General features: G+C 40.9%; 1 protein-coding gene across 3 annotated transcripts in view; it reads right to left on the reverse strand.

Annotated features, from left to right (window-relative positions):
- Nucleotides 1–298: 298 nt before the first annotated feature.
- Nucleotides 299–27,111, reverse strand: part of FNIP1 (folliculin interacting protein 1) — a 79,333-nt gene continuing 52,520 nt past the window's right edge. For 2 of the 3 annotated variants that reach the window (XM_069970784.1, XM_069970795.1), the window contains exons 5-18: nucleotides 26,338–26,412; nucleotides 25,882–25,970; nucleotides 24,606–24,689; nucleotides 23,717–23,788; nucleotides 23,490–23,625; nucleotides 22,946–23,147; nucleotides 22,742–22,827; nucleotides 17,381–17,527; nucleotides 11,564–11,733; nucleotides 8,148–9,549; nucleotides 7,667–7,835; nucleotides 7,382–7,579; nucleotides 6,859–6,974; nucleotides 299–5,779 (exon numbers count right to left, since the gene is read on the reverse strand). In XM_069970784.1, the coding sequence (XP_069826885.1) occupies nucleotides 5,701–5,779; nucleotides 6,859–6,974; nucleotides 7,382–7,579; nucleotides 7,667–7,835; nucleotides 8,148–9,549; nucleotides 11,564–11,733; nucleotides 17,381–17,527; nucleotides 22,742–22,827; nucleotides 22,946–23,147; nucleotides 23,490–23,625; nucleotides 23,717–23,788; nucleotides 24,606–24,689; nucleotides 25,882–25,970; nucleotides 26,338–26,412 (3,025 nt within the window). In that variant the 3' untranslated portion in view covers nucleotides 299–5,700. The remainder of the gene's footprint in view (nucleotides 5,780–6,858; nucleotides 6,975–7,381; nucleotides 7,580–7,666; nucleotides 7,836–8,147; nucleotides 9,550–11,563; nucleotides 11,734–17,380; nucleotides 17,528–22,741; nucleotides 22,828–22,945; nucleotides 23,148–23,489; nucleotides 23,626–23,716; nucleotides 23,789–24,605; nucleotides 24,690–25,881; nucleotides 25,971–26,337; nucleotides 26,413–27,111) is intronic. The other variant, XM_069970804.1, reaches the window with a different exon arrangement.

The raw sequence follows: 27,111 nt of genomic DNA on the forward strand, positions 1-27,111 counted from the left end.
ATCTTTTATTGCTCATCAACTCATACAGCATTCTCTAAAATGTTGTATTTGCCATCTCACACATATTATCAGCTAACAAAATCTTAGGACATATTTATATAGTTTCTGATTCATATATTGTGGTATATGACAGCAAACCAGCAGGATGGCCACAAGTCCTGCAAAAACACTGAATATGGAAGTATGTTAGGTATATACTGGCATACCGCTCTGCTGGTTTTATGACATATACCATAAAATAGGTTTCAGAATAGATATAAATATGCTCTAAGTTCACAAAAACAACGGCAGCAATAAATATTGACAAGACTGGTATTTATTGCACAAAAGGTTGCCCATAAAATTGGGTTTAGTAATATAATACAGTGCATATTATGGAAAAATATTTACATATACAGGAAGACGGCTCTGTACATTATACACATGATTCATCCAAATAATTTAAGGAAGCAAACAGACAATACCACCAATGCTTTCTAGCAATCCAGGAGGAGCAGATATTACACACAGCGGATATTTAAACCAGGAATTTAAGACAATAACAAATGATCCAGAATTTGGTCAAGGACAGGAGCCTATAAAACCTGCACTGAAAAGGTACAGAGGGTAAATCAAAAGACCCTTTTTTTTTCTGCTTATTAATGTCTTCTACAATGGTTAACTTCAATAGGCTGAGCAAAATATATTGTATTTTAGATTGCTGTCAGTTCACATTGAGAACACAGAGTAGACCACAAGTGGTTAATTCACGTAGGCTGTGATGCAGCTTATTTTTATAAGGCATAAAGTTTTATATTCTTAGTTTTTTTTACCCTTAAGCTTTATTTATTAGTATGTAGTAAAGTTATGTATGTTTTGAATAATCCAGGATAATAAGGATTATATGGAATATGCTGCTTCGGAATCCATATATGAGGCACTGCCTTGTCTTAAAGTGATACGGTCACCCCTCTTACTCTATGCACAGTTCTCTGCACCATGCACAAGCTTAGATGCAGCACATATTATATCTAACTGTGTAAAACATATCTATGTCTTCTTTCTGCTCTAAAATCACTTAATTTGATTGGTGGTCACCTAGACAGGGCTTCACTGCAGTTGGGCTTGTGTCATAAAGAACAAGTGGGATTGTGTTAACAATTAAGAGCTAATAGACAATATCATATTTATTAGACAATACTATATTTTCTGTCTGGTTGATCTAGTAATGCCTAAGCTGGTACTTCCATTAAAAAATGACGAGTTATAGAGACATATTAAAAAGGTGATGAGACCCCCGCTGCTTACTAGTACTCAGCTGATCGCTTTCTCTTCATCAGACTGCATTCCCACATTCAGTGTTCTATCCGTGTGGGGAAACAGTCCAGGACAGACATTCTCCATATGTGTCGCCAGTTTTTCATGGTCAGAACACGGAATGTGTGAATGAAGCTTTATGGTCTTCTCACTATGTAGACTTTCTACAAAGTGTTTCTTGTAGCAAGGAAACAGCAGGGAGAGAAAATGCTCAGTTCACCTCACAGATCAAAATTTAGGATTGTATTAACTAGATAACTAGATTTTCTTTACTGATTAAAATCGGATAATTAACCCTTTTTTCTAATCAGTTTTTATTTTTTGACTATTTTTTTTTTTTATTTCACTTTTTGTACATTTATGGGGCTGCCATCTTGCCTGAGCTGAATTGAACAGCATTTAGTAACATGCTTTATAGCAAGCCCCATGAACATAGATGACAATACACAGTCCCTGACTCCTTGAGACAAATGTGCAACATTACTGCAGCCTCTTATCACCACAGACACAACAGAAAGCGTCAGTATAGGTTAAAACCTAGTGGTGAGAATGAAAACTGCAAGATTTTAGGATTATTTTATAAAAATAAAAAAAATATATAAAAATCACCAAAAATTCTTAACATATATGTTTAAAGGAGAAGTCCTGAGGAAAAAAAAAAGAATTTGAAAGCAGGAAGGGGCAGGTGGGAACAATCACTACTTACCTCTTCCTGTGCCAACAAAGCACGGCGTCACAGGGTCCAGGATCCCTGCCGAAACTCATCTGCCTGACCAGGCTGATGGATTGCAGGCTCAGCCAATCAGAGTACCTGGAGCGGTGTCACAACCCAGTCACTGATTGGCTAAGCGGGCAATCTATCAGCAGGGCGATGACATCGCTGGAGCAGGAGATCCCCAACCCAGCGGGGGTCCCAGAGTGATAAGTCAGCGCTACAGTTGCAAGAGGGGAGAGGAAAGTAGGGCTTGTTTATTATGTCCATCCCTGCCTCTGCCTACTTGAAAATTTTTATTTCCTCTGGACTTCCCCTTTAAAATCAAAAGTTGATTTAAACATTGGGTCATTTTCTGATGACACATTCCCTTTAACATTTCTCAATGGCATGTCAAAAGTTTTTATAAAATAACAAAGACATAAATGCTCCTGCAATCTAGATGACAGCTTACAGTCATGGCCAAAATTTTTTACAAATTCTACTGCTTCAGTTTTTAAAATGGCAATTTGCATATACTCCAGAATGTTATAAAGAGTGATCAGCTTAACAGCAATTACTTGCAAAGTCAATAATTGCCTAGAAAATGAACTTTATCCCCCAAAACGCATTTCAACATAATTGCAGCCCTGCCTTAAAAGGACCAGCTAACATTGTTTCAATGATTGCTCCAACACAGGTGTGGGTGCTGACGAGGACAGGACTGGCGATCAATCTGTCATGATTAAGTAAGAATGACACCACTGGACACTTTAAAAGGAGGCTGGTGCTTGGCATCATTGTTTCTCTTCTGTTAACCATGGTTATCTCTAAAGAAACACGTGCAGTCATCATTGCACTGCACAAAAATGGCCTAACAGGGAAGAGTATCGCAGCTAGAAAGATTGCACCTCAGTCAACAATCTATTGCATCATCAAGAACTTCAAGGCGAGAAGTTTCATTGTTGCCAAAAAGGCTCCAGGGCGCGCCAAGAAACACCAGCAAGCACCAGGACAGTCTCTTAAAAGTGTTTCAGCTGAGGGATCGGGCTACCAGCAGTACAGAGCTTGCTCAGGAATGGCAGCAGGCAGGTGTAAGTGCATCTGCACGCACTGTGAGGCGGAGACTCTTGGAGCAAGGCCTGGTCTCAAGGAGGGCAGCAAAGAAGCCATTTCTCTCCAGCAAAAACATCAGAGACAGACTTATATCCTGCAAAAGGTACAGGGAGTGGACTGCTGAGGACTGGGGTAAAGTCATTTTCTCTAAAGAATCCCCTTTCCAATTGTTTGGGACATCTGGAAAACAGCTTATTCGGAGAAGACGCTACCACTAGTCTTGTCTCATGCCAACTGTAAAGCATCCTGAAACCATTCATGTGTGGGGTTGCTTTTCAGCCAAGGGAAATCGGCTCTCTCAGTCTTGCCTAAAAACACAGCCATGAAAAAAGAATGGCACTAGAATGTCCTCCAAGAGCAACTTCTCTCAACCGTCCAAGAGCAGTTTAGCGATCAACAATGCCTTTTCCAGCATGATGGAGCACCTTGCCATAGAGCAAAGGTGCTAAATGGCTCAGGGAACAAAACAGAGATTTTGGGTCCATGGCCTGGAAACTCCCCAGATCTTAATCCCATTGAGAAAACCAACAAATTCTGACAAAATGCAAGCATTAATTGTGCAAGAATGGACTGCTATCAGTCAGGATTTGGTCTAGAAGTTGATTGAGAGCAGCCAGGGAGAATTGCAGAGGTCCTGAAGAAGGGTCAACACTGAAAATATTGACCTGCTGCGTTAACTCTCATAATATGATTGCAATTATATTTCTGTATGTGATAAAAACATCTGACAAACACACATAAAAACCAGAGGGCAGCAGATCATGTGAAAATATAATATTTGTGTCATTCTCAAAACTTTTGGCCATGACTGTACATGTGGATCAAGATGAGGCTCATAGTATAAAAACAAAATTATATATATATAATCAGCACTGTAATAGCCTAACATGTTAGTTATTGAATATTATATTGCCCTTCTCTAATTGCTATTATTTCCTTACATCCATAGGGATAATTTCCTTCATGAAATACATACAAAACAAAAATGAGGAAAAATAGATTTTTTTATGTTAAATCTTAGTGAAAAGCATTGCAACATGTTACCTATGGGTATTACTTTGCGCTTCTCTACCATTTTCGCAGCCTCTAGTACTCAGCTATTTATTAGGACTCCATCATAACTCCCACTATCGTCATAACTATAATGACATTTATTTTAACAGGAAGCTGTCATCACTTTCATGCTGTCCCACCAGCCTTGATTGAATGACTTGTGGTACAAGGGGTAAATTTAACAAAAGTGGTGATAACACAAAAACATTTATACTAACAATGAAACATATTCCTCTGATATTTGCTGGCATCATAAAAAAACAAAGGAGAAAATAGTGGATGTTCAATGAGCACATGATCATTTCCTAACTAACTTCTGTACGACCCCACATTTCATCATATTAACCAAAATGTTATGGTACTGCTTTACACAAATGAAAAAAATAAAATAAAATTATATATGGGTTGAAGAAACAGGTCAGCTCTCCTGACATGTCTTATGTAGTAAATACTCTCTACAAAAAAATAACATTCTACTCCTCCTCTGTTATTCCTCCTGGAAATGTATGAATACATAAACAACTGGGTGCTACTATTCCTCTTGTCGGTGGAAGTGTGTCCAAACCCAAAAAATATGGGCAGTGTGAGTGTGTATTTGCACATCCCATTGGAAGAACAATGGAACTACCCAAGTGTATTCACACATTTCCAGGAGGAAAACGAAAGAAACTGAACATTGTGAAAAGGCCCTTCCGTACTTGATGAAGTGAATCTTCTTAAGGTTCTTTCCATTTAAAGAAATATTAATACATGCTAATTGACAATATACAATGGACAGGGGCATTTTTGATAAATGTAAAAGCAACATTTTCATGAACGGTGTTTCTGCCTACAACATGGCCGCCCCCATGTTATGTAGGAGAAAGATGATTTTTGAGGCAAGGTAGTGTAACATCAGAACTTGGCCCATAATAAAGAGCCCTTTTTGGCAGTTCAGTCCACTGCAGTGACTGTCAGGAATTGCTGTACTGTGTTTTATGCCATTATACTGTATATTTCCTCTGTAAAGCTACAACACTTCTCACACTTCCAAGGTTGCATTAGGCCTTGCACAATTTTTGGTGACCCCTTGTAAATAAGAGACAACAGTTCTTTGTGAAAGGTAATAGTTTCCTTCTTCATAGGACCTGGTTTGCTAGCAAGTGAAACTTGTTACATGAAAGTGAGATTTGTACTGTAAGAAGCAGCCATTCAAAGTCACACTCAACATTTGTTCACTTCTCACCCTATTTACAAAACTGATTTTTTTAAAAGTTCATACAAAGTTACAAAGATGAAGAAAAAAAAATCTGAAGTCTTTAAAAGCGTCTGAAATGCTGCTGTAATAAGGACCCATAAAAGTATGCGGTTTATTTCTCATGATCCAGAAGTTCTTTTCCTTTCATAAAAAAAGATGGGGAATAATCTGCTGCAATGTGATTATCTTCCTGAATATCAGCTGAAATACTACTCAGCCGTAAAGTCTATTTCATCACTATTACCAAATACTGCAATAAGACATTGTCCCCTCCAATGAAGCTTGTGGTTTGATAACATATTCCCTTTTACAGAAGGATCTGTGCAACGTATGGAGAATGGGTGCTTGCAACTGCAGCAAGTAACGGAAGATCACTGGATTCAATTCTGGAAAAAAAGTTAAACAAAAACAGCGGTTTACTTACTGCGCTAAACATGAAGCATGTCGGTCCTTATAAAACAATAAGATGGGCAAATATGCAGGGGCTTATAATAATTGGGATGTAATTCATTTAACTGAAAAGGCATGGATGTGGCCTAGCCCCATACTGTCTAGTCTTAGGGTAGCTTCACATGTACCGGATCTGCAGCAGATTTCACGCTGCGAGTATGCAGGGAAATCCGGTGCGGATTCTGGTAGTATGAAGGTCTATGGGGTTTCATATCCACAGCAGAATTTTCATTCCACTGCAGATATGTAACCTGGCCCCTTTAATCCCCGAAGCCCTCGGTGCGGAGCATACATTACCTGCTCGGCACCACAGCTGTGTGTGAGGCTCCCGGCTCCCATCAGTCATCAGCCAATCAGAGCTGCCGTGCATTGATTGGCTGATGGGGAGCGAGGAGAGACAGGAGCCTCACACACAGCCGTGGCACCAAGCGTGAAATCCGCTGTGGATCCGGTACGTGTGAAGCTACCCTTAAAGCTTTAGGTTTTTTTTTCATATGAATAGACTGGCGCAGACGTGTGGGAGATGGTGCCGCGGTCCGTTTCTTGTCCTTTCCTGGGCACTGGGCCGGCCTCAAGTACTGGAGGTGAGCCCGCCCCCCCCCCCCCCCAATATGAGGAAGCCCCTCCTCTCTGAGATGTGGCTTCCTTCATTGTAATTGAGCTGTGTCACACAGGGGCGGAGGTTTCATCACACTGGGGGCTGGCAAACCCGCCTTCTGTGCTTCAGGCTGGGCCGGTGCAGGGAAATAGACTACCAGTCTATTCATATAAAAAAAACTTAAAGGGGTTATCCAGCGCTACAAAAACATGGCCACTTTCCCCCTACTGACTCCAGATTGGATGGGGTTTTAAAACTCAGTTCCATTGATGTAAATGGAGCTTAATTGCAAACCTCACCTGAACTGGAGACAACAGTAGGGGGAAAAGTGGCCATGTTTTTGTAGTGCTGGATAACCCCTTTAAAGCAAATGTACCTGAAGCTGTTAAAATAAATGTAATAAACTATGTATCTTACCCTAACACCATGCTCAGCTCCTTCACGTGAACTCTGGTTTGTCCTTTTAGATATTCGGAAAGCATTCTGCTTTTGAAGTAAAGCTCTTGCAGTCGGTCTTCCAGATGCATGATGCACTATGGAGAAAAAAAGGAAATGGAAATAAAATGAGGTTGCTGTGCCCCAGCAAATTCTGCCACTATCTGTGGTCACAAGCACAAAGAGAAATTTGATGAAAATTATTATATAGTTTCTATTATTAAGAAGTCAACACTGTAGAGACGTGTGAAAAGTTTTGATTGGTCTGGGTGTAAACACTCACTGCGTGATAGGGTCGGGCTCTATAGACTTACATTAGGAGCCCGTCTCAATGCGTGACACAGAGCCAGAAAAGGACCGCGTATGGGTGTGAACACTCGATCAAAAATATCTCTATGACACGTCAAGTTTTTGCAAACGACAGTGACACTTTAAACAAAAGTTTAACCACCCAACCACTTCCAAACTCCTCCCAAATAAGAAAAATGATATAAACTGTACTCACGAAGTTTGCTGATATGTTGTGTTTATAAAGCTGGAGAGTGGAATGAAGAAGGCTGGAGACCAGGCTGGATACCAGCACCTCCTTGCCTAACTTGTTATCAGTTGTCCTCCTCTGACTACTGGCCACTTGTACTGACCATTTATCCACGTCTGCAATAATGCAGACAGCCTCTGCAATAGGTTCATCCAACACTGGATGCTATGGAAGAAAATCAAATAACTGGATTAACCAGTGGGCTAGTGACAGTAGTCATTCATCAGCCCCCAATATATGTCCATAACCTACCTGTACAGCGTGTGACAGGTCTGACATCAGGCACTGCCTTAACTTCTCCTCGCTTCCTATACCTTGCAGAACAAAGTCTGGTACATAGGACGAGCAATAGCCAGCTAACAAGGATCTCCCAAAGTTGGCTATGTTGGGCTTTACAGAGTTAACCTCAACCAGCTTTGATCTGAAAAACGAGAAAACACACACATGAAAAAAGTTGGAAGTGCATAAGATTTGTACTTGAAAAGGTACAGTAAATTTTAGCATTTTTATGATTTTACAACATAAAATCGTATTTCCCCAGAAGTATTCAAAACCTGTCTTCAAGATTGTCACACCAAAAACATGCGGGAACAGAGAAACAAGTAGGTGCAGACTCAGTATTTCTCTAGACTAGCAAAATACCTTTGTGGGCTATTTTATAATTAATCTTATTGTCACATATTAAGTAATACAGTGTGTAGTGAACCCTAACAATGTGTATGTAAATCCTCACCCTGGAAACTGTATTTCCTCTTCTTCCATCCATTCCTCCTGCTCGGCCCCGTAGTAGTTAATACTTGGTGCGAGAAGCTCATGGCCAGTATCCTCACTTTCACTGTCACCCAGGGCACTGTCTGAGCTCTCATTCCTCGGTATGTCCCAGTCAGCGCCTACTGCAACTTTACTATCAGATTTCTCTTTATCCCCATGGGGGACAGATACAGAGACTTTGTCTCTTTGGTCCAGCTCAGCAAAGCAGTTTTTGCATAAATTTGGAAGAACTGAATTTGTTGTTACACCAGAAGATGGTTTATCTACCTCACAAAGTTTTTTCGTGCACCCAGAGTCGCTGTCACAATCAGACTTTTTTGCTCCTCCTTTTGGAATTTCATCAATGATCTTCACTTCGATAGAACCATCATCTGGAAAATACTCATCAAACATGCTAATGTTTTCAGGATGAAAAGGATTCCAGTTCTGCATTTTGCTTGCCACCCGGGGAAGCTTTTCACATGTGCCACCAGTTTTTTGGTCCTCAGTATTTGGTTTTGCCATACTGAACTGGTGATCAGATAGTGTCCTCTGTTCCTGCACTGGATTAAGCTGATGCTTCTGCATCTGATCTGCTACATTTTGGATTTTTATCTCTATATCTGAGTCAGGTGACATAGAATCGCCAATCTGAAATTTCACCTTGTTCAGGAGGTGACCGGAGCCACAAGGCATGGCTGCAGACTTGTCAGGAGGTTTCTTCTCTATACCAATCTCACCAGTTTTCATGCCTTTGACAGTCAGGCCTTCATCTTGTAGTTTTTCATTTTCCAAACCCTGAACCACTGGCTCAAGACTCCCCACTGCCAAGACACATTTATCTAAGGGAGCTGCCCCAATGTTAATGACAGTCTCTATCTTGGCGTCCAGACAAGTTCTTGATTTATCCTTATAGACTTCAGAATAACCATCTTCCTCTTGGCCGGATGATTGAGAAACTAACTGGCTCCGATCACTGCTTGCCTCCACTGACTCCGAAAAGGAATCCTTAGGACTGTTTTCCTCTAGCAAGTTGTTGTTCGGTTGGTCAGTGAGGGGACACTGGCAACACTGACACTTATTATCAGACGTTCGTGTTACCTCTGGTTCACTACTCAGCAAACATCCCTTATTCTTATGCATTGTGATCAGCACATAGTCCGTCTCTTCCACCTCTCCTTTCTGCAGCATGGTGGTGATGACTGTGCCAGGCATAACAATGGCTTCATCTTCCCCACTCTCCAGGAGATGGGTCTCTTGAAGTTCAGAACATCTGATGAAGTAGGTCAGAAAATACAGCAACCTCTGCACAAGATCTTGCCTTTTGCCTACAACAACCGTTCTTGATGACCGCACTGGAGACCCAATAGCTCCATATAAGTCTCCTACATAGAGACAAAAGAAGATTTAGTAAACATATTATAATACCAAGGTAATAGAGCGGTACTGTGTTTTGGTGTATTTGTATTTTACCTCTTATACATACACAGATTCACTATAACATTAAATGCTCTGACTGGTGATGATGTGAATAACAGGGATTATCTCCAGTCAAGAGACAGGGTAAATTAAGCAGTAAGTGAATAGTTAGGTCTTGAAGAAGATATGTTCAAATTAGGAAAAGTTAAGGATCTGAGTGACTATGATAAGGGCCAACTAGTGATGGCTAGATGACTGGGTCAAAGCCAAACCTCATCCAAAGGAGGACAGTCAGTGAACTGGCAATAGTGTCATGGGTCCCCAAGTCTCCCTGATGTAAACTAAGCACTAGCCAGGCCGGTCCTATCCCACAGAAGGGCAACTGTAAGCTCAAAATATCATACACAACATATGCCAGGGGATCTTATTGTTATGGCTGATTGTTGTCTATTATTTCCTTACCAAGGATAAACAAAGTTTACCCTTGCTTTGTGTCTTATCAAACCACAAGGTTTACAAGCTCTATCATTACAAATACACATTGATTACCTTTTCTTTTGACTACAACCCCTCTGTGCCAAGCCCTAACCTGTTACACACAAGCAAATACACCATTTATCTGCAGCCAAATGCTTTAGTTTCTGTTATAAAATCCAGATGCAATACACAGAGTATGGCAAGTCAACTATGGAACTGCTGCTAAGACAAAAGACATATGAGACATTGCTTCTATAGGATGGTGACATATAAATGTAAAAGCGATCCTACTGTTGATAAATAAGAGCTAACTACAAAGAAAAATACAAACCTAGGCAACACAATGATGTAGTTTCGGCCTTAAGTCGGTAAATTTTACCCCATGGTCTTTAAAATAACATAAAAGATTTTCCTTAATGCTGAAAAATGGACAGCAGGTGGCAGCAGAGCTCAGGACACAATAAGTGAGCCACACCCACAGGTTTTGTAACTAAGTTTATTCTCCCCTCTAACATGGGAAAAAAACATTATTTTCTATGGACATCACTTGAAGCACAGCCATACAGCGCCCATGCACACTATAGTTCTAAGACACTCGTCAGATGTACGCCGTGGGAGGATTTATAATTCCTATTACTTTCCCATTACTATCCTATTGACAAGCAAACCAGCAAGAAAATTTACTTAACCCCACTTACAATGCAGCCGTCCCTTTTTATCCTCCAGTCGCCAGTTTATCCTCATAGTTATTATGACCATGAAATCTGTGTGCCCACACAGCAATTTCTAAGTACATAGCATCACAAGCCGAAACAATGGTGCCACATAGTGAATGTGCCCACACAGTACATGGTCACCATTTCCATGGTCATTTAAAGGAGTTATTTCTGCAATTTTAGCAGCTGAAAATACTTAATATTTCACCTAATGAAGACCCACCAGCACATATGCATAAAGTGATCTTGGAAGTTACTGGAGTCCTCAAATTACAACAGTGATCTGTCCTGGGCAATCATAACTTGACACTTGACACTTTTAACACACTAGCTCACAAAGACTGTGGACCAGGGCCCATGTGATTGGTAGAAAGATTCAGCGAACTGGCAGAAGCTTTGGTAAAGGTCCTGTATTAGGTCATGTTCACATCTCCACTCAGGCTCAGCAGAACAAAAACGAGGCCACGATGGCTCTGTTTCAGGCCAGACATCTACTGCATCTAACTGAGCCCAATGACTATGATGGGGTCCATCAGTTTTCCAGCAAGGTGTCTGGAAATTGTGAACACGGCCTAACTGAAGTGTGTGCATGACCACATTACTTGGCTGTGCAATAGCACCTCTTTACAGTAAAGTACACATCTTTTCTATACATTAATGTCTTTACTTGTGCAAGAGATTTACACCACCCAACAGCTCTTTCTGACTTTTATATGTAAGGACTTGACATTGCTAGTGTAATCAAAAGATTGAAGACTCTTTAAATCAAATGACATATAGAACCTACCCAGCTGTGCCCATAGAGGGTTGTATGGATGAGTCTTTGCCAGCATGTCTACACTTTGTGAAGAGTGTTTTTCAAGGAAAATTTTAATGGGTGGTTGTCCATTGGGCATCACAGTGGGGACCCATGCCAGATGATTTGTGAGGACAGCGGTGAGAAGAGCTGGAAGGAACCTGAAATAAGAAATACATATGCTTAAAATGTACACAGTATATACACACAGTATACAGTTAATATAAATGTTATTTCTGATAACTTAAAGTACAGTTATTATGGTTATTAAAGGGGTTGTCCAGCGAAAATATTTTTCTTTCAAATCAACTGGGGTCAGAAACTTATATAGATTTGTAATTGACTTTTATAAAAAAAAAATCTCAAGTCTTCTCATACTTATTAGCTACTATAAGTCATGCAGGAAATGGCTTATTTTCCATCTCAACCAGAGATGTCAGCAGAGAGCACTGTGTCAGACAGGAACTGTCCTGAGCAGGAGAGGTCTTCTATGGGAATTCATATAAAACCGAGAGAGATGTCAGCAGAGAGTGCTGTGTCAGACTGAAAATAAAACAACATTTCCTGCATGACATACTGCAGCTGGTAAGTATGGAAAGACCAGGGCTGGGGAGTCGGTAAGCCGCAGCTCCGACTCCAACTCAGACTCCTGCTCCTTCATAAATGGCCGGTCAGATAACAGAGGAGTTATTTATCACACTGGCCAGCAGCTTCTCCCTAATGTTCTACATGATCCTGGGGCGACTTCTGAGGGAAAAAGGAAAGATATAAAGCAGATTCTTGTGTGTGTGTGTGTGTGTGTGTGTGTGTGTGTGTAGTGAATGCAGCCAGTCTCCAGCCTCCATGTCCTGAACTACTCACAACTAGACTAGATGGAACAGGTGGTCTTTTCCTGCTGACAGTCTTCTATGTTTCTAACTAAATAGTCACCATACACACAGAAACACTGATAACACTGCTAATAATGTCAGATACCTGTAATATAGATGTCAGCCATAGTGATATAGAGAAGTCACACATAGTGATATAGAGGGGTCACTGTGGGTGTGGGGGCAGGCCATAGCACTCACACACAGCCTGCTGCAGCCTTAGCGCACACACACACAGCCTACTGCAGCCATAGCGCACACACAGCCTGTTGCAGCCATAGCGCAAACACACACACACAGCCTGTTGCAGCCATAGCGTGCGCGCACACACACAGCCAGCCATAGCACACACACACACACCCTGCTGCAGCCATAGTGCACACACACACACACACACACACACACAACCTGCTGCAGCCATAGCATACACACACAGCCTACTGCAGCCATAGAACACTGGAGAAAAAGACCACACTGAGGATAGAGGTTACTGCTACACTACTAATGTCTTCTCCTCCTCTATATTACACAGGATATCTTCTCCTGCATCCAGGAAGAGAACAGTAAAGATCTCCCCCCACACAATGGACTCTTCCAGCTCAGAAACAAACTGCCAAATAGTGACCGACAACTTTTCCCCGACCACCCTTATCTAATAGGGACAGTGTCCTATTAGAATGATGCTCATAATATATATTGATGAGCAAAACTTATAATAATTCATATCAAAACTCAATTCTAAATTGTTCTAAGATTTTTTTTTTAAAGCTGGAGACATTTTTTCCGACTCAAACTCTGACTCCAGCCAAAACTAGCTCCGACTCCACGACTCCAGCTCTACAGCCTGCATTCGTGTGCTTACTACACTAGTTATAAATAGAGTTGGTATGTTAATAACTCTCGGCTAGTTAGTCAAACTCTTCTATAATTAGCCGGGCTAATGAAGGAAATGTCATTAATACCAATAAATTTCCTTCATAAATTGGCAAAATGTGTAAACTTTAAAGTCAAATGCAGCTAAACAACTTGAAAGGGTTATCTAGGATTAAAAAAAAACACGCCTGCTTTCTTCCAAAAACAGCACCACATCTCAGCATGTGTGTGGTATTATAACCCAGCCTGCAATATCATAACTTAAACTGAACTACTCCATAAGACAGGAGTGGTGCTGTCTCTGGAAGAAAGCAGCTATGTTTTTTTTTAACCCTGAAAACCCCTTCAAAAGACCTTACCATGCTACACCTGAACTGACGGTATGGAGAATCTATGAACATTTCCTCATAGACAGACTATAGTTACCACGGTGCGTTCCATGCATTGGTAACTTTATTTTATTTTTTGCTTTGTCCAACTATACAGTCAACCATAATATGTTAAAAGGGGTATTCCCAACTCACAAAGTTACCCCCCCCCCCCCCATGTACAGAATAGGGGAATAGGGGATAACAGGCTGATTGGTGGGGGTCAAACCTCCACATGTGCACGACCAATGTTCTAGTCATTCTCTATAGGGTTGCTGAATACTGCTGAGCACTGAGCTTAAGGCTGTATAACACGGCCAGATGCGCCGGGGAAGCAAGTGCCGACCTGTCAGCTCAGGGCTCGCTTCCCCCTCATTCTCCACTTGCTGCAATGAGCTATTAAATACACAGACAACAAGCGTGGAGCAACGTGAGGGGCCACCCAAATGATCCTTAGATTGTTCGGATGGCCCATTGCAGTCAGCCGCGGTCTGCTGCTTTTACGCAGAGTGAGGCACAGCAGGCCGATCGTGATCTTTCAACATGCTCTCTTACACTGAATGATTATCACCCTGAATAGTGGGAAATCGGCCAAGTAAGGTCGATAATCATTCAGGGCTTTAAAGTGTTGTTCTAGATAACAGCAAAGACCCTTATGGGGCAGGTGCCAACTGGGTCATACTAGAGGCCAAAGTAGTTGCACTTCAATGTATACTGCCTGATCACCAGAGAGAAAACAAATGAGCTATTCATATTCTGAAGGAAGCCAAGAGGAAATACAATATGGTACAGTATGTGTGTACCAAAAACATTGCTATCCATTGCCTTGCGTGAATAGAATCATGCCACGTTCCATAAATGGTGGTAAATACTAATTTTAATATACAAATCTATATTGGGCAACAATGACCATGCTAAGGAATGTGACCTGAGGAGCAAAAATCTGACTAAGTCTGGCCCCCATACACATGATGAGCTGCCCCACTCCAAACTGACAGATAATCTGCTCTGGCTAAAAGTACTCAAGGGGATATTGTAGCGAAAATAAGCATGCTTCATTTATAGACTATTTATTATGGCCGTGTATAATATCCTGCCAATCAGCCTGATACACTCCTCTGTGACAAACAACATGAATCTACATCATAATAAACTATAAAACAAAGATTACAATTAATGGGAATGTATCATCGGACAGTGACCTATTGCTTAGTAATATTTTAGATTACACATCTTTTAAGAATTTTCTATCAAGTTTTATGCATTTTTTTTATGCATTATCTATATTTAAAAAGAAACCAGCAGTTTTCATTCTGACCACTAAGCCTAATAAAAAAAAGCAGACATTTGGCAGTCATCTCATTATCACAACAGGCAGGATTACAACAAATGGTGCAATATATTATAATACAGTATACACTGTAACACCATTCAGACTATGTTATGGTCACTGGACCCATCCTTCCCTTTCTTGCACAATGACCTCAACACAAGTCACAGGGCTTAAAAGAACTTGACAGTTCTTGACTACTGGTTCCTGTAATCCCTTTTGCAGTTGCTGTAATGCATATATCTGAATGCTCTGTTCAGGCAACATAGCTTGCTACATATTAATACACAGAAAATAGAATAAAAATAACACCAGCATCAGAAATATGTTGATAACATAAGTGATACCTTGTTTTATCATAGTAAACTAAAACAAGTAGGGTTTAACCAGTAAATGAGCAGATGAGTACTAAGGCCCTTCATAGGACATGCTGGTTGTGTACTCAGTCCTTTGACTGTGACTGATAGTGCCTGTTTACACTGGACTGATCTTTCAGGTCACATTGCCAGACTTTGGGCTGTTTACTGAGAGGGGGATATCTGTAAAAAAAATTACAGGTAGAGACCTTCCCAAACCTAAAAATAACTTTGTGTGTGTTTACAGCAACTGGCACTTAAAATTCTTGAGAGTAAGTATCCACTCTTTTTTTTTACCCCCCCTTGGCATAATGGATTTGACAAAAAGGGAATAAGCTGACAGATTATGAGGCAATAAAACAAATAGTACTATTTATAAAGCTGTTGGCGTATTCATGATTTTATGAATTATCTCAGAAGAGTCAAAGAGGCGGGGCTGAGCTGCTGAAGTGATGCAGCATCATCTGCCTTCTGGCGTTCACTCACCTTCTCTGACCTAGATGACTGGCAAACAGAGCTCATCTACAGAACTGAGCCCTACCTTCAGAACATGTGCTTGCACCGTGTTTTCTAATAAGGCACAAAAGCAGGGATGTACCGCTTCACACCTTCCGGCACTTTCTCAAGGCACGCCTTGAAAAAGCACTGGAGGGCACGAAACGGACGTGGGCTGAAAGAGAGCGCTTCTCTGTGTTCTGCCATGCGTTTGTAAGACAATAAAGTTTTATCTAAACCTGCCTGACTTTTAATAGTTTTTTTTTATTTTTTTATTAATTATTTTCCCCTTTCTGTCCACAGCAAATTAGTAATATACATCCCCAAAAAATGCAATGATTTTCCAGGCGTCGCTCAGGTGACAGCCTAGGTAGTATGTGTGTGCCGGGGGATGTGCTGTGCAAGGAATTTTAGAACTTGATGGACAAGATGTAATTTCTGTTACCATTATTTTGGGCAGTTTTCACAGACGTTACTGTGTGTTGGACAAGTCCATGTCTGCAGCAATCTCTAGATTAGCAACCTGAATGACTCATTTTGTGCTTATCTTACCATTATACTTGGTTCGGAAGACAAACAAAAGATAAACTGAGAATTATTATTATTTTGGCGTGGACTCTGACCACAGGCGGTAGAGCTTCTTTTCTGGCAGATAAGAAATTGAGAAGTCCTAATCTATATACCGCATTTTCTGCCGTATAATACAACTGGGCATATAACATGACCCTTGACTTTTAAGATGATTTTCAGGGGTTCATCTTATACGCTGGAAAATGTTAACCTCTGCCTGACCACAGCAGGGTTTATCAGCTGGAGCCCTGGGGGTTAACTAAAGCGGGAGGCAGGAACATCCCCCACCGCCAGACTCCCCCATTGGAAAAAATAAAATAAAATCAACTATCCACTCACCTGTCACCCGTTCCCAGCAATCGCGCATTCTCCAATCATATTTCCGGTGCTGGCAGTGTGATGCAGAGACACTGCCTGCACTGGAAGTCCCCAAAGCTCTCCCGGGCAGCAGAACTTCTCATCAGAGAGACTTGGAGACGCTTTGCTGCCGGGAGAGTTTTGGGAGAATGGCAGAGGCTTTGAGGACTTCTGGTGCAGGCAGTGTCTCTGCATCACGCTGCCTGCCCTGGGAACATGACGGGAGAAGCGTGGCTGCTGGGAACAGGTGACAGGTGAGTTGAATTGTTTTTTTTTTTTTGTTTTTTTTTTATAGCAGTCACCGCATATGGTGGGGATGCGGCCGTTTTTGAGCTCCCCGCCTTATGCGGCGAACATTCCCGGCGTATAAGACGACCCCCGACCTCTGGGCAGATTTTTCTGGGTCAAAAATTCACCTTATATGTCGGAAAATGTAGTATATATATGTGTGTGTGTGTGTATATATATATATATATATATATATATATATATATATATATATATATATATATATATATATATATATATTATATATATATATATATCGATGTATTATCAGTCACTAACTAGAAATGAATAGGAATCCTTACTGGTTTTTTGAGGTGTATTCCATCAGGAAGGCAAACTCCTTCATAAACCGCTGACACAGTTGATTCTTCTCAGGCGATCCAGACATCATAGTGAGCCAAACAGGTTCCGATATCCGGGGCATGGTGTACAGGTTACAGATCGTTGTCCTGGAGATTGAAACACAAAGGGTTTTTTTTTTAGGTCAAATAGATGTTTTTACAGCAAGGCTGGGTTCACACTAAGTTTTTCCTATCTGTATTTTTCATCCGTTTTTTTTTTTTTTAACGGGCACAAAAATGAGGTCGACTACGTTTTTGTGTCTGTTAAAAAAAACAAAAACCAGTTTTGATCCTTTTTTTTTTATATAATGGAAGTCAATGGATAAACGGATGCACACAAATGCATCCGTTTTTCTATCCTTTTTTCTTTTGCAAAAACGTATGAAAAAAATGGATTTCAAAAACCTTGTGTGAACTCAGCCTAATAATATTTCCAGTAGACTGTGTGCAGGAGATACGAGGGGCGCTCATATCTAACACCTTCAGATAATTCAGATCTAGCCAACATTCCAAGCCGAGGAGATAAATCTGGGACATGTGTAGACTCCGCCTAAAACCTCTAAAAGAGGTTTTAGTAAATTTTTTTACCTATTCTTTATAGAGTTTTGTCCTATTAAACCAATATATTGTTCCCAGCTGCATGAGAAATAGGATTAAAAAAAAAAAACAAAGTATAAGATCTGAAGTGGCGAAGGAGCACACGTACAACAAGGAGGGTGGAATATTTATAGGAAGAAATGTATAGGGCATTTAAAGTCCATCTGTCCAGAAGGTGTTAAACTCTGTTTGCCCAGTGTAGACAGAATGAGTCTTGTGATACATTATTTACTATTCTGGTAACCCTGGCTGAATCTGCTGCTGATAGTGTTTCCTCCAAGACAGATCAGATTCGGCTGGCTGCCCTCCAGCAGACATGTGACTGTAATAAAGGGAACCCTCCATACCAGAAACCAGAGTATTAATGGCTCACGGACCAAGGGCAGGGCACAGCGGCTACGTGTACACACGCTCACACCCTGTTCCCCTGAATCTTTTAACTCTTAAAACAAACTACTGTAACCTTCACGTCACATGTTAGATGGAAACTATAAAATTAGAAAGTGAAAGGAATACTATGAGAACATTTCTATGTAGGAGACAAACAATTTCAGTATATATCCTCCATGTCAGATTGTATGTGAGGCTCTGGCATGAAAGGGACGAGGTTTATGGTAGAAAGTAAGAGAAGAAATACAATTGCAGTTTGTTCCTTTCTATGAGCACACAGCCACCAGCAGACAGCAGAGAAGCTGTGGTTTCCACAATGCTTCACTTATCATATTAACAATAGACAAGTCACGGTAATGGCCAGGTGCTCCCACACAGCTGGCTTATGAGAAAAAGAACCTATAGATATAAGCCTGCTTCCTGTTATTCACATTGCATTGTAATTCAACACAATAATACACAACTGCACATACTGTGATATAAAGCAGTGTGTCCCCAACTGGAGTCCAGGGAGTCCCTGGGGTCCATCAAAAGCTCTCAAGATTAAAAGTAGTAATAGAAGGTAAGGGGACCTATACTGCCCCCACTCAAGGCATCTTTCTTGCACAAACAGCACCACTCCTGTCTTCAGGTTGAGTGTGGTATTACAATTCAACTAAAATCATTTCAGTGAAACTGAGCTGCAAACCCACAGCGAAACTGAGGATAAGAATGGGTTTAAGACCATGTGCAGAATCAGTCCAATTAGGCATTTGCACCATCACATGTGGTGGGAAGACCCAAGAAAACTATTTCACCATTAAGACTGGTCACAACGTATGCCCTAAACTTGAACGCCATACTTGCCTGCTAGAACCTGAGATAAGGTTGTCGATTTATGACTGCATAAGTCATAAATTAGTCACAGACTTAGGCTGCATTCACACGTTCCGTACAGAACACGGACGTGGAATGCTTGTACCTGACTTTTACCCCCGCCCGGGCAGCATCTGTGACAAGATTCTAGGAGAGGGGGAACTATACAGATATGCGCCACGTTGTAATGGATCAGCCGCACGGCACGGTCATTACAGTGTGGCGCATATCTGTACAGTTCCCCTGCTCCCAGCATCTTATCACAGATGCTGCCCGTGCGGGGGGGAGAAGTCAGTTACAGGCACTCCACGTCCGTGTCCAGTGCGGAACACAGAACGTGTGAATGCAGCCTAAGGGTATGTTCACACTGAGCAAATAGGGTCAATGACACACTGAGACAGGAAGGATTCTGCCTGATTTGCTCAGTGTGAACATACCTTTAGGGAGAAACTAAATTATGGGCAGTGTTTTTTAAGTCACTCTTATTACAAGGATGTGTACACTTCCTAAGCAAAATTAATGGCAATTTCATGGTGTGAATCATTAGTAAATATATCAGGCTGTGCATGGGCCACACCCCCTTCTGCTAGGCCACACCCCCTTCTGCTTGGCCACACCCGTATTTAGGTGCTAGACTGGTTTAAAAATAAAAAAGTCACACATTTTACTGCCACTTTAAGAGGTGGAATAAATAGCTCTATAGTTGTAAAATTGTATGTGTGCTACACAAAAGTGGTTCTGAATATATACATGACTACGAATGAGGATTTGTTTTCATGTCGTGTTTGCAGTGATTATCCATTATAAGAAAACGTATAACTGATACAGCAAGTATCAAAGTACCAGCCTCATATGCCAGACGTTAGGATAAGAAGACCGGACTAAGAACTTTAATACTATACAGCACATTGCATATATTTTCATATTGTGATTTTGAATTACAGATCATTCAGACTACCAGAGACTAGAATTCTGATTTCTGTGATGCCAAATTTTATTCTCATGTAATTCTAACAATCGTGACTTTTTATAAGACGACACAGTCAGTCACTTGCTCTCTCTCTCTTTGTCCAGAAATTTAGGACAAAGCATCTCAGAATGCTATGACAATGAACAGTAATGTTCTGCTGCCCTGAGGAGTCACAGGGGGCATCTGAGGTTATTGGCTCCTTCAGCCCTCCTAGTTTTTTCTTAGTAGTTGAAGCCATCTGTCTGAGTGGCAGTCATCAAGTGCACTAGCACTGCCCAAGGGAGTTAGAACCTGTATCCTGGGCGCATACCCATCTCCTCTTATGGGAGTTTCTTATAGCAGAGGTCAATGGCCAAGTGCCCTTGACCTTAAAGAACAGAGCCAGCCTAAGTCAGATTGCATGAGATTATACATTTACCACTGTCCATACCAGAAAATTGTTCAAATTTAGAAATAGATTATGGCAAACAAGCCAAATACTTGAAAAAAACTAAATAATAAGGATATCATTCACAGAGAAAGCAGACAAAATAAAGAGAATTACATTTCCAGTGATAAAATAGATCGGATTATTATAGATCATAGGCATTTGTCCTGTACAGGAATATGGCACATACTACCTATAATGTGCCAGTATGACATTCTGACTTAATCTAAGGGTACAATTACACGGAACGATAATCAGCCCTATCCGTCCGATTATCGTTCCATATAATAAAGACAACGATCAGCCGATTATCGTTGTCATCGGCTGATCGTTGATATAGGTTCTGACCTTTAATTGTCGGGCGCCGACCGCGCATCGCTACTTGTAATGGTGGTGCGCGGCCGGCGCTGACGATTACCAAAGAGGAATACATTACCTATCCAGGCTGCAGGGCTCCTCTTGCTCTGTGCTTCTCCACGGGTCCCGTGCGATCCAGCTTTAGAGCGGCCTGTCCGAGCTGACAGGCCGCTCAGCCAATCACTGGCCAGGACCGCTGCGACCAGTGATTGGCTGAGCGGCCCATCAGCTGAGACAGGCAGTTCTGAAGCTGGAGAGTGCAGATTCGGGGAGAAGCACAGAAGAGGAGGCCTGCAGCCTGGACAGGTAATGTATAAAGTTTAAACAAGGGCTGCAAGGACATCGGTAACGATGTCCCTGCAGCCCTTGTTAACGATTATCGGCCCTGTAAACGAGCGCCGATCTAGCAGATCGTCACTTGTTTACATCTATTTTAGGGCCTTCATCGGCCTGTGTTATAGTACCCTAAGCAATGAATGGACAATGAGTAGCATGTTTATCAGAGTGGTTTACAGAGAAGCTGTAACATATCTGTGTAGCAGCTTACAGCACAACAGAACTGATGACATGAGAGCTGGGATCTGGTTGGCTGCCAGGGCAACTGCTCATAGAGTCTTATTACTCCCTTTCATACCCATTTAGCTATTAAGTATTTAAGAGGTTAAAATGAAATAATACTTGCCCATACACTACGTAAAGGGCAGAGATTCTTACTTTTTCCGTGGCGATTGCTAGCCACTCGCCTGGCAATGCAGGGAGGGAGTGTGGCCTCCCATGTTATCATAGTTTACGCCTGAAAAACAGGTGTAAACCATGGAGAAATCTGCATATGCTCCGGAGCAGATGTGACACAGGCACAGGTCCCACTAACTTCACTAAGAGGAGTGAGCCTCTGAATTGAGCCCAGCCAGGTAAATGGGGATGGGCTTTTGGTTAGGACTGGCGTGTTCCCCATAGTTTCTATGTGAATGTATAGTCAGTGCATTTATTTTTGAAGCGTAGACTTTTTAAGGAATCACACTTGTTTTATGCTCTTACTAGCAGGAAAAAGTATATTTTTGTCAACTTTTGCAAAAATGTTCCTTAAGTGGATCTTTACAGAAAATACAATTCAGGAAATACAATTCAACATCACATGGCCTTAAAAATGTGACCAAGCTGCAGAATCTGAACATCTCATGACTTAGCCTAGTGCTGATATTTATGGCCCCAAGTCACAAACATGCTGGAGAAGGTGGAAAAGTAAAGAAAAAACTAAAGCAGGTTAAGCTATTTTCAGAGAGTCAATGTGGCAGAAGACTGCAGTTATTTCTACTAGGAAATTTTACATTAGTGTCCAACATCCCTACAAATTAGTACACTGCCTGTCACATGCCGCCTGGGTCTACAAACAGATTATACTGCTGCACCAAATATCTTATGGCCATAATGGTACATGGCCATAAGATCATGCTGCATCCTAGTCCATCACCGTGGTACGAAGGAAAGGTACATTTCCTTCTGAGAGTCGAATGGTTAAGAATGTTACACTGTACAAGCCCCCCAGCAATGAATGCCCCCGCACATTAACTCAATTCTGCTCAGAGTGACGTCTGAGGAAAGTAGCATGGGATTTTCCACACAAACAAAGAAATGTAAAGAACCAACGCAGGACTTCCCAAGGACAGGGAATATACATACTAAAGAACTACTCTGTTAAACAATAGCAAAATAACATGGCCCTTACCGGAACTCATTAAGAGCTTCCACTATTTTATTGTACGCCAGGCTCCTCTGACTGGCGTCTGCAGATCTGCGGCTCATCTTCATGGCCTTTGAGAAAAAAACACTAAGAATTATTAAAGGCAATAAGCAAAAAATAGCTCTTACATTTTATAGTTACCACATGTCAGTTCTTATACCATCTAATGAAATTCCTTATTGAGGTTACCTGCTCTATGGCGCATTTCAGCTTGTTCATGTGACTCTCAAAAAGAGGAAAATGAGAAAAGAAGAACTCATGGAACTTGCTGGTTTCCTCCTCATCCTTTGACAAGGAGAATATAACACCAATGGCGATCTTCTTCTTCCGTGTAACACCTAGGTTGGGCCCACAGCTTTCATCAGACATGTTAAAGCTTTCCTCTATTGACCTATGATAATGGAATAATTGTCATTTTGGATAAAGCAGAGCAGAGTTTGTCACTCTTAATTTTGGGTTTTCTGTAGTGCTAAAAGACAATGCAAATAATATATCATGGTCTCATAATGAAACCAGTGGGAGGAAATGATGGAGGAGCAGATGACCAAAGTGTCTATCCGACTGCTCCTTAGAAAAAGACACTACATACGTGCAAGCAATATTTTTCCTAAGGAAAAATCTGGTGGATGTGTCTGTGAGCAGCCTGTCCAGGACAATAGTATTGTGCAGCTTGTGAAAAGGCTTTAGGGACATCCAACAATCAAAAAAGGACATTTAAATCTATTTTACTTACCATCGTGGGAAAACTCCATTCTCCAAGCTGGTAGTCTGGCTCCGACGCCAGCGTCGCTGGTAGCTGCTGGCACAGCTGCTATTAAGTGATGAGCTTGGTGATGGAAACGGAGTGATCAGGAGACTACTCAGAGAAGCTAGAGACAGACATGAGCAGACACACACAGGTCAGTGAAACAAATCGCTACAGAAATAAAGTTTACATTGCCAAGTGTAAAATGACCTCACCTGATCTTGCTATGCCACTGTCCCGGTCGTCATTAAACCCTCGGCCTGGCATATCCATGGGATTGCTATGGACTGTAAAAAAATTTGATACTTATGTTATGTATAGGATATCTAAACTGGGAAACTTTCACCCAGCAAACAATCAGTATCACCTGTGAATTCATCTTAAAGAAATAAAGTGAACGCAAATAGTAGACACTACCTGAGCGACGAATGTAAGCACCCAAGTGACAACGCCATGCAAACCAACCACCATAAGCTCCAGCTCAGCTGAACAAGCGTGTACTCTAGTCCATCATGACTTTCTTTTTATCCTAATTTTTTTTTTATTCATACAATTATGTATACATAATATAATGTGAAACATACTGTATGCCACATACCAAAAGTCAATTTTGCAGACATTATAAAGAGCAATTGTGAACCATGACAATGAGAATAAAAACTCCAATTTTAGATTAATGGAAAGTACTTATGTACAGTTCACTCTCTTTTAGCAAATAATATCAAAGGAAATCCTGTTCAGCTGGCCTCAACATATCAACACTGATGGGTCACATGCTTGTGAGGGAATCTAGAATATCAACATTGCAAAATTAACATATGCATGCAAAGGTGTGTTGATGAAAGTCACCATAGACTGTGAAAAGAAGGTTTATTTTTGTCTACTTTCTTTTCACACTGAATCTGAAGTTAAAATGGCACAAAGTATAAACATATAGGACCAAATGTGATCTATTTTCATTTTCTGGTTCTATGCGATTGGACAGATTCACTCCAGATTCCTTGAGACGCAAGTTTGTCTCTTATTTCCATAGTGGTGTCAAAAAGTGAGCATGCAAAGAGACACACAGAAGCTACACTACACTTCACACAGCAAGCAGCACACCTGCAAAGAAAGAAGCACTCCGGATGAGTCGGAGCGGGCCCTGCTCAGAGAATGCCCGTCTGGGGCTGCAGAGCTGAGACAGACCTACATGTTGGAATGCAGAATACAGACGGAAGAGAATATAGTTAATAGGGAAATGTGTGGCCTACAGAGGAAACAAAATGGACAGGAAAAGAAAACAAATAAAAAAAGATGGCGGTCAGTGAATCAGATTTACATGGAAGTGAGCACACACAATCACTGTAAGCTTGGAAGTACTCACTAAATAGAAAGACCCTCCTCACTAAATATACACCAGACTGAGATGGTGTCAAGCCATTAGCAATAGTACCATATACCAATAGACACACTAGCAAAATATTAGGAATTAGTCTAACAAAAAAATCTACATTTTACCTTTAAAGCGAATGTACCATCAATACATTCACTTTAAGTTTTGCACATGGATAGAACAGCGCTGGTGCAGGGAAGCTGGGGGTAGGGGATACCCCCACCCCTCTATGACACGGCTTTATTAGAATCAATACATCAAGATCCTCGATGCACCAGATGTTCATTTGGGTAGACAATGTTTTATGCATTTATAAAATGCTGCAACTGGACGTTGTGCTCACTCCCATGCTTGTATATATACATTATTACTAAAGTGATGCAACTGACCAGACCAGAAGTTAAAAAAAATACTTTTGGATTTCAATAAACAGTACATACATAAACAGGTCACTAACACAGCAACAAAACAAAGCACAGAATTACATGTTGTATTAACCTAGATATGAGAATATGTGATAGCTATATGTTTAGCCATTACAGTTCCCTAGAAAAAAAACAATTAAATCTTTGTCCAATATAGTCCTTGGGAGCAGCAGAAGACTTTGATACTCATATCTTGGCTAATACAGAAAAAAGTTATTGTCGCCATACTGAAATTTTAACAGGGTCTGAAAAAAAAATGCAGACACAAAACTGCTCATTCAAAGTTAATACCTACCTCTATAACTTGCTCATACATATAAATTGTACCTTACTATTGTAGCGATTTACAGTACACTTTGTAATATTATGAACACCAATGACATTCCAGAGTAGTTTATAAAAATAATTAAAAAAAAAAAAGTCATCTGACTGATGGCTATGGAGTCACAAACATCTAAGAACCAGTATACAATGCTGTTAGACTTCTATTATATACATCCAATTAAATATTTTACACTCAACTGACATGTACTCTTTGGTGAGGGCTTAACATGGAACAGATCCCCTAAAATACACTCACCTATGTTCCCAAGGAGCCCGTTCATGATGCTGCTGTTCTCAGCCCTCAGGGTGTTATCATGGCTTATGTTCTCAAAACTATCTTGCAGTCTGCAAAAAGTTAATGGATCATTAAAGTCAATCGGATCGTCCGAATCAGAATTGATTTTAATTTTTTTTAGGGGTGGAAGGAATATAGAACAGTTTTTGGACATTATTTTTTGTTGTAGAACATAAAAGATTCCAGTGGTGTTACCAGTCAGCTGATGGAAGAAATGCTGTTAGGATGAAGGCTTGAACTGGTGCCAGTGACACCACAATAGATAATGACATCATTCAGCAGCTGTCATGCTCAAATAGAACGATCCGAAAGCAGATAAACCCTCATAATCTTGTGCACATGGTATATAGAATTAGTATGCATTCATTTAACCAATATGTTCCAAGATGAATCGAAACAAAGTCAAAATAAACTCACGTATTAAGACTCCCGTAGATGCTGCTCCCTGTCCGTGCAGTAAAGACTTTGCTCAGCATGAGCTGGGGTGGGGAGCTGTATATACAAAATGGAAAAGATTATAAAATTTGTATAAAAAGTTCTATGTTAGTCTAAAATTCAAGATTTTATTTTTGAAGACCACAACTTTTCAAGAAACCTTGAAAACTCTTCAGAAAATAGTTATAATGCTTGACATTTAAATGATGGTAGAAATATGACAGAACCTGAATCCGATTCAAATAAAGGTTTCACATTTATTATGTAAACCAATTACTTCCGAAAAACAACAAATTTGCTGCTGTCCGAAGGGCCACTATTAAAAGTGACTTCATAAAGAGTAATAAAGGTAATAAAAGGCATGATGGAAGCTGTGGTGCCAGGAGAACATTATCAATGGCTCCTATGAGATTACGGGATGGACAGTATATTAAAAGGTTATTCCCGCTTAAACCTAACTTGTCTCTTATCCACAGGATAGGGGAGAAGTAAGAAATTGCTGTGGGTCTGACCTCCGTACCCCCAGGTGATCTCCACATTGACCCCCGACTCCTTTGTTCAGAATAGAGCCAAGGGTACAGCTTGTGAGCTGCAGTTCCATTTATTCTCTATGGAGCCGCCGGAAAGAGACGAGTTCAGCACCCTGCTCTTTCCGGCAGCTCCAAAGAGAATGAACAAAGCAGCGGTCACTGTCCGTTCATGTGGCTCAATCTCTTACTTCTCCCCTATCCCGTAGATAAGGGACAAGTTAGTTTT

This window comes from Dendropsophus ebraccatus, chromosome 1 (assembly GCF_027789765.1).
Source record: "Dendropsophus ebraccatus isolate aDenEbr1 chromosome 1, aDenEbr1.pat, whole genome shotgun sequence".
Classification (NCBI taxonomy): Eukaryota; Metazoa; Chordata; class Amphibia; order Anura; family Hylidae; genus Dendropsophus; species Dendropsophus ebraccatus.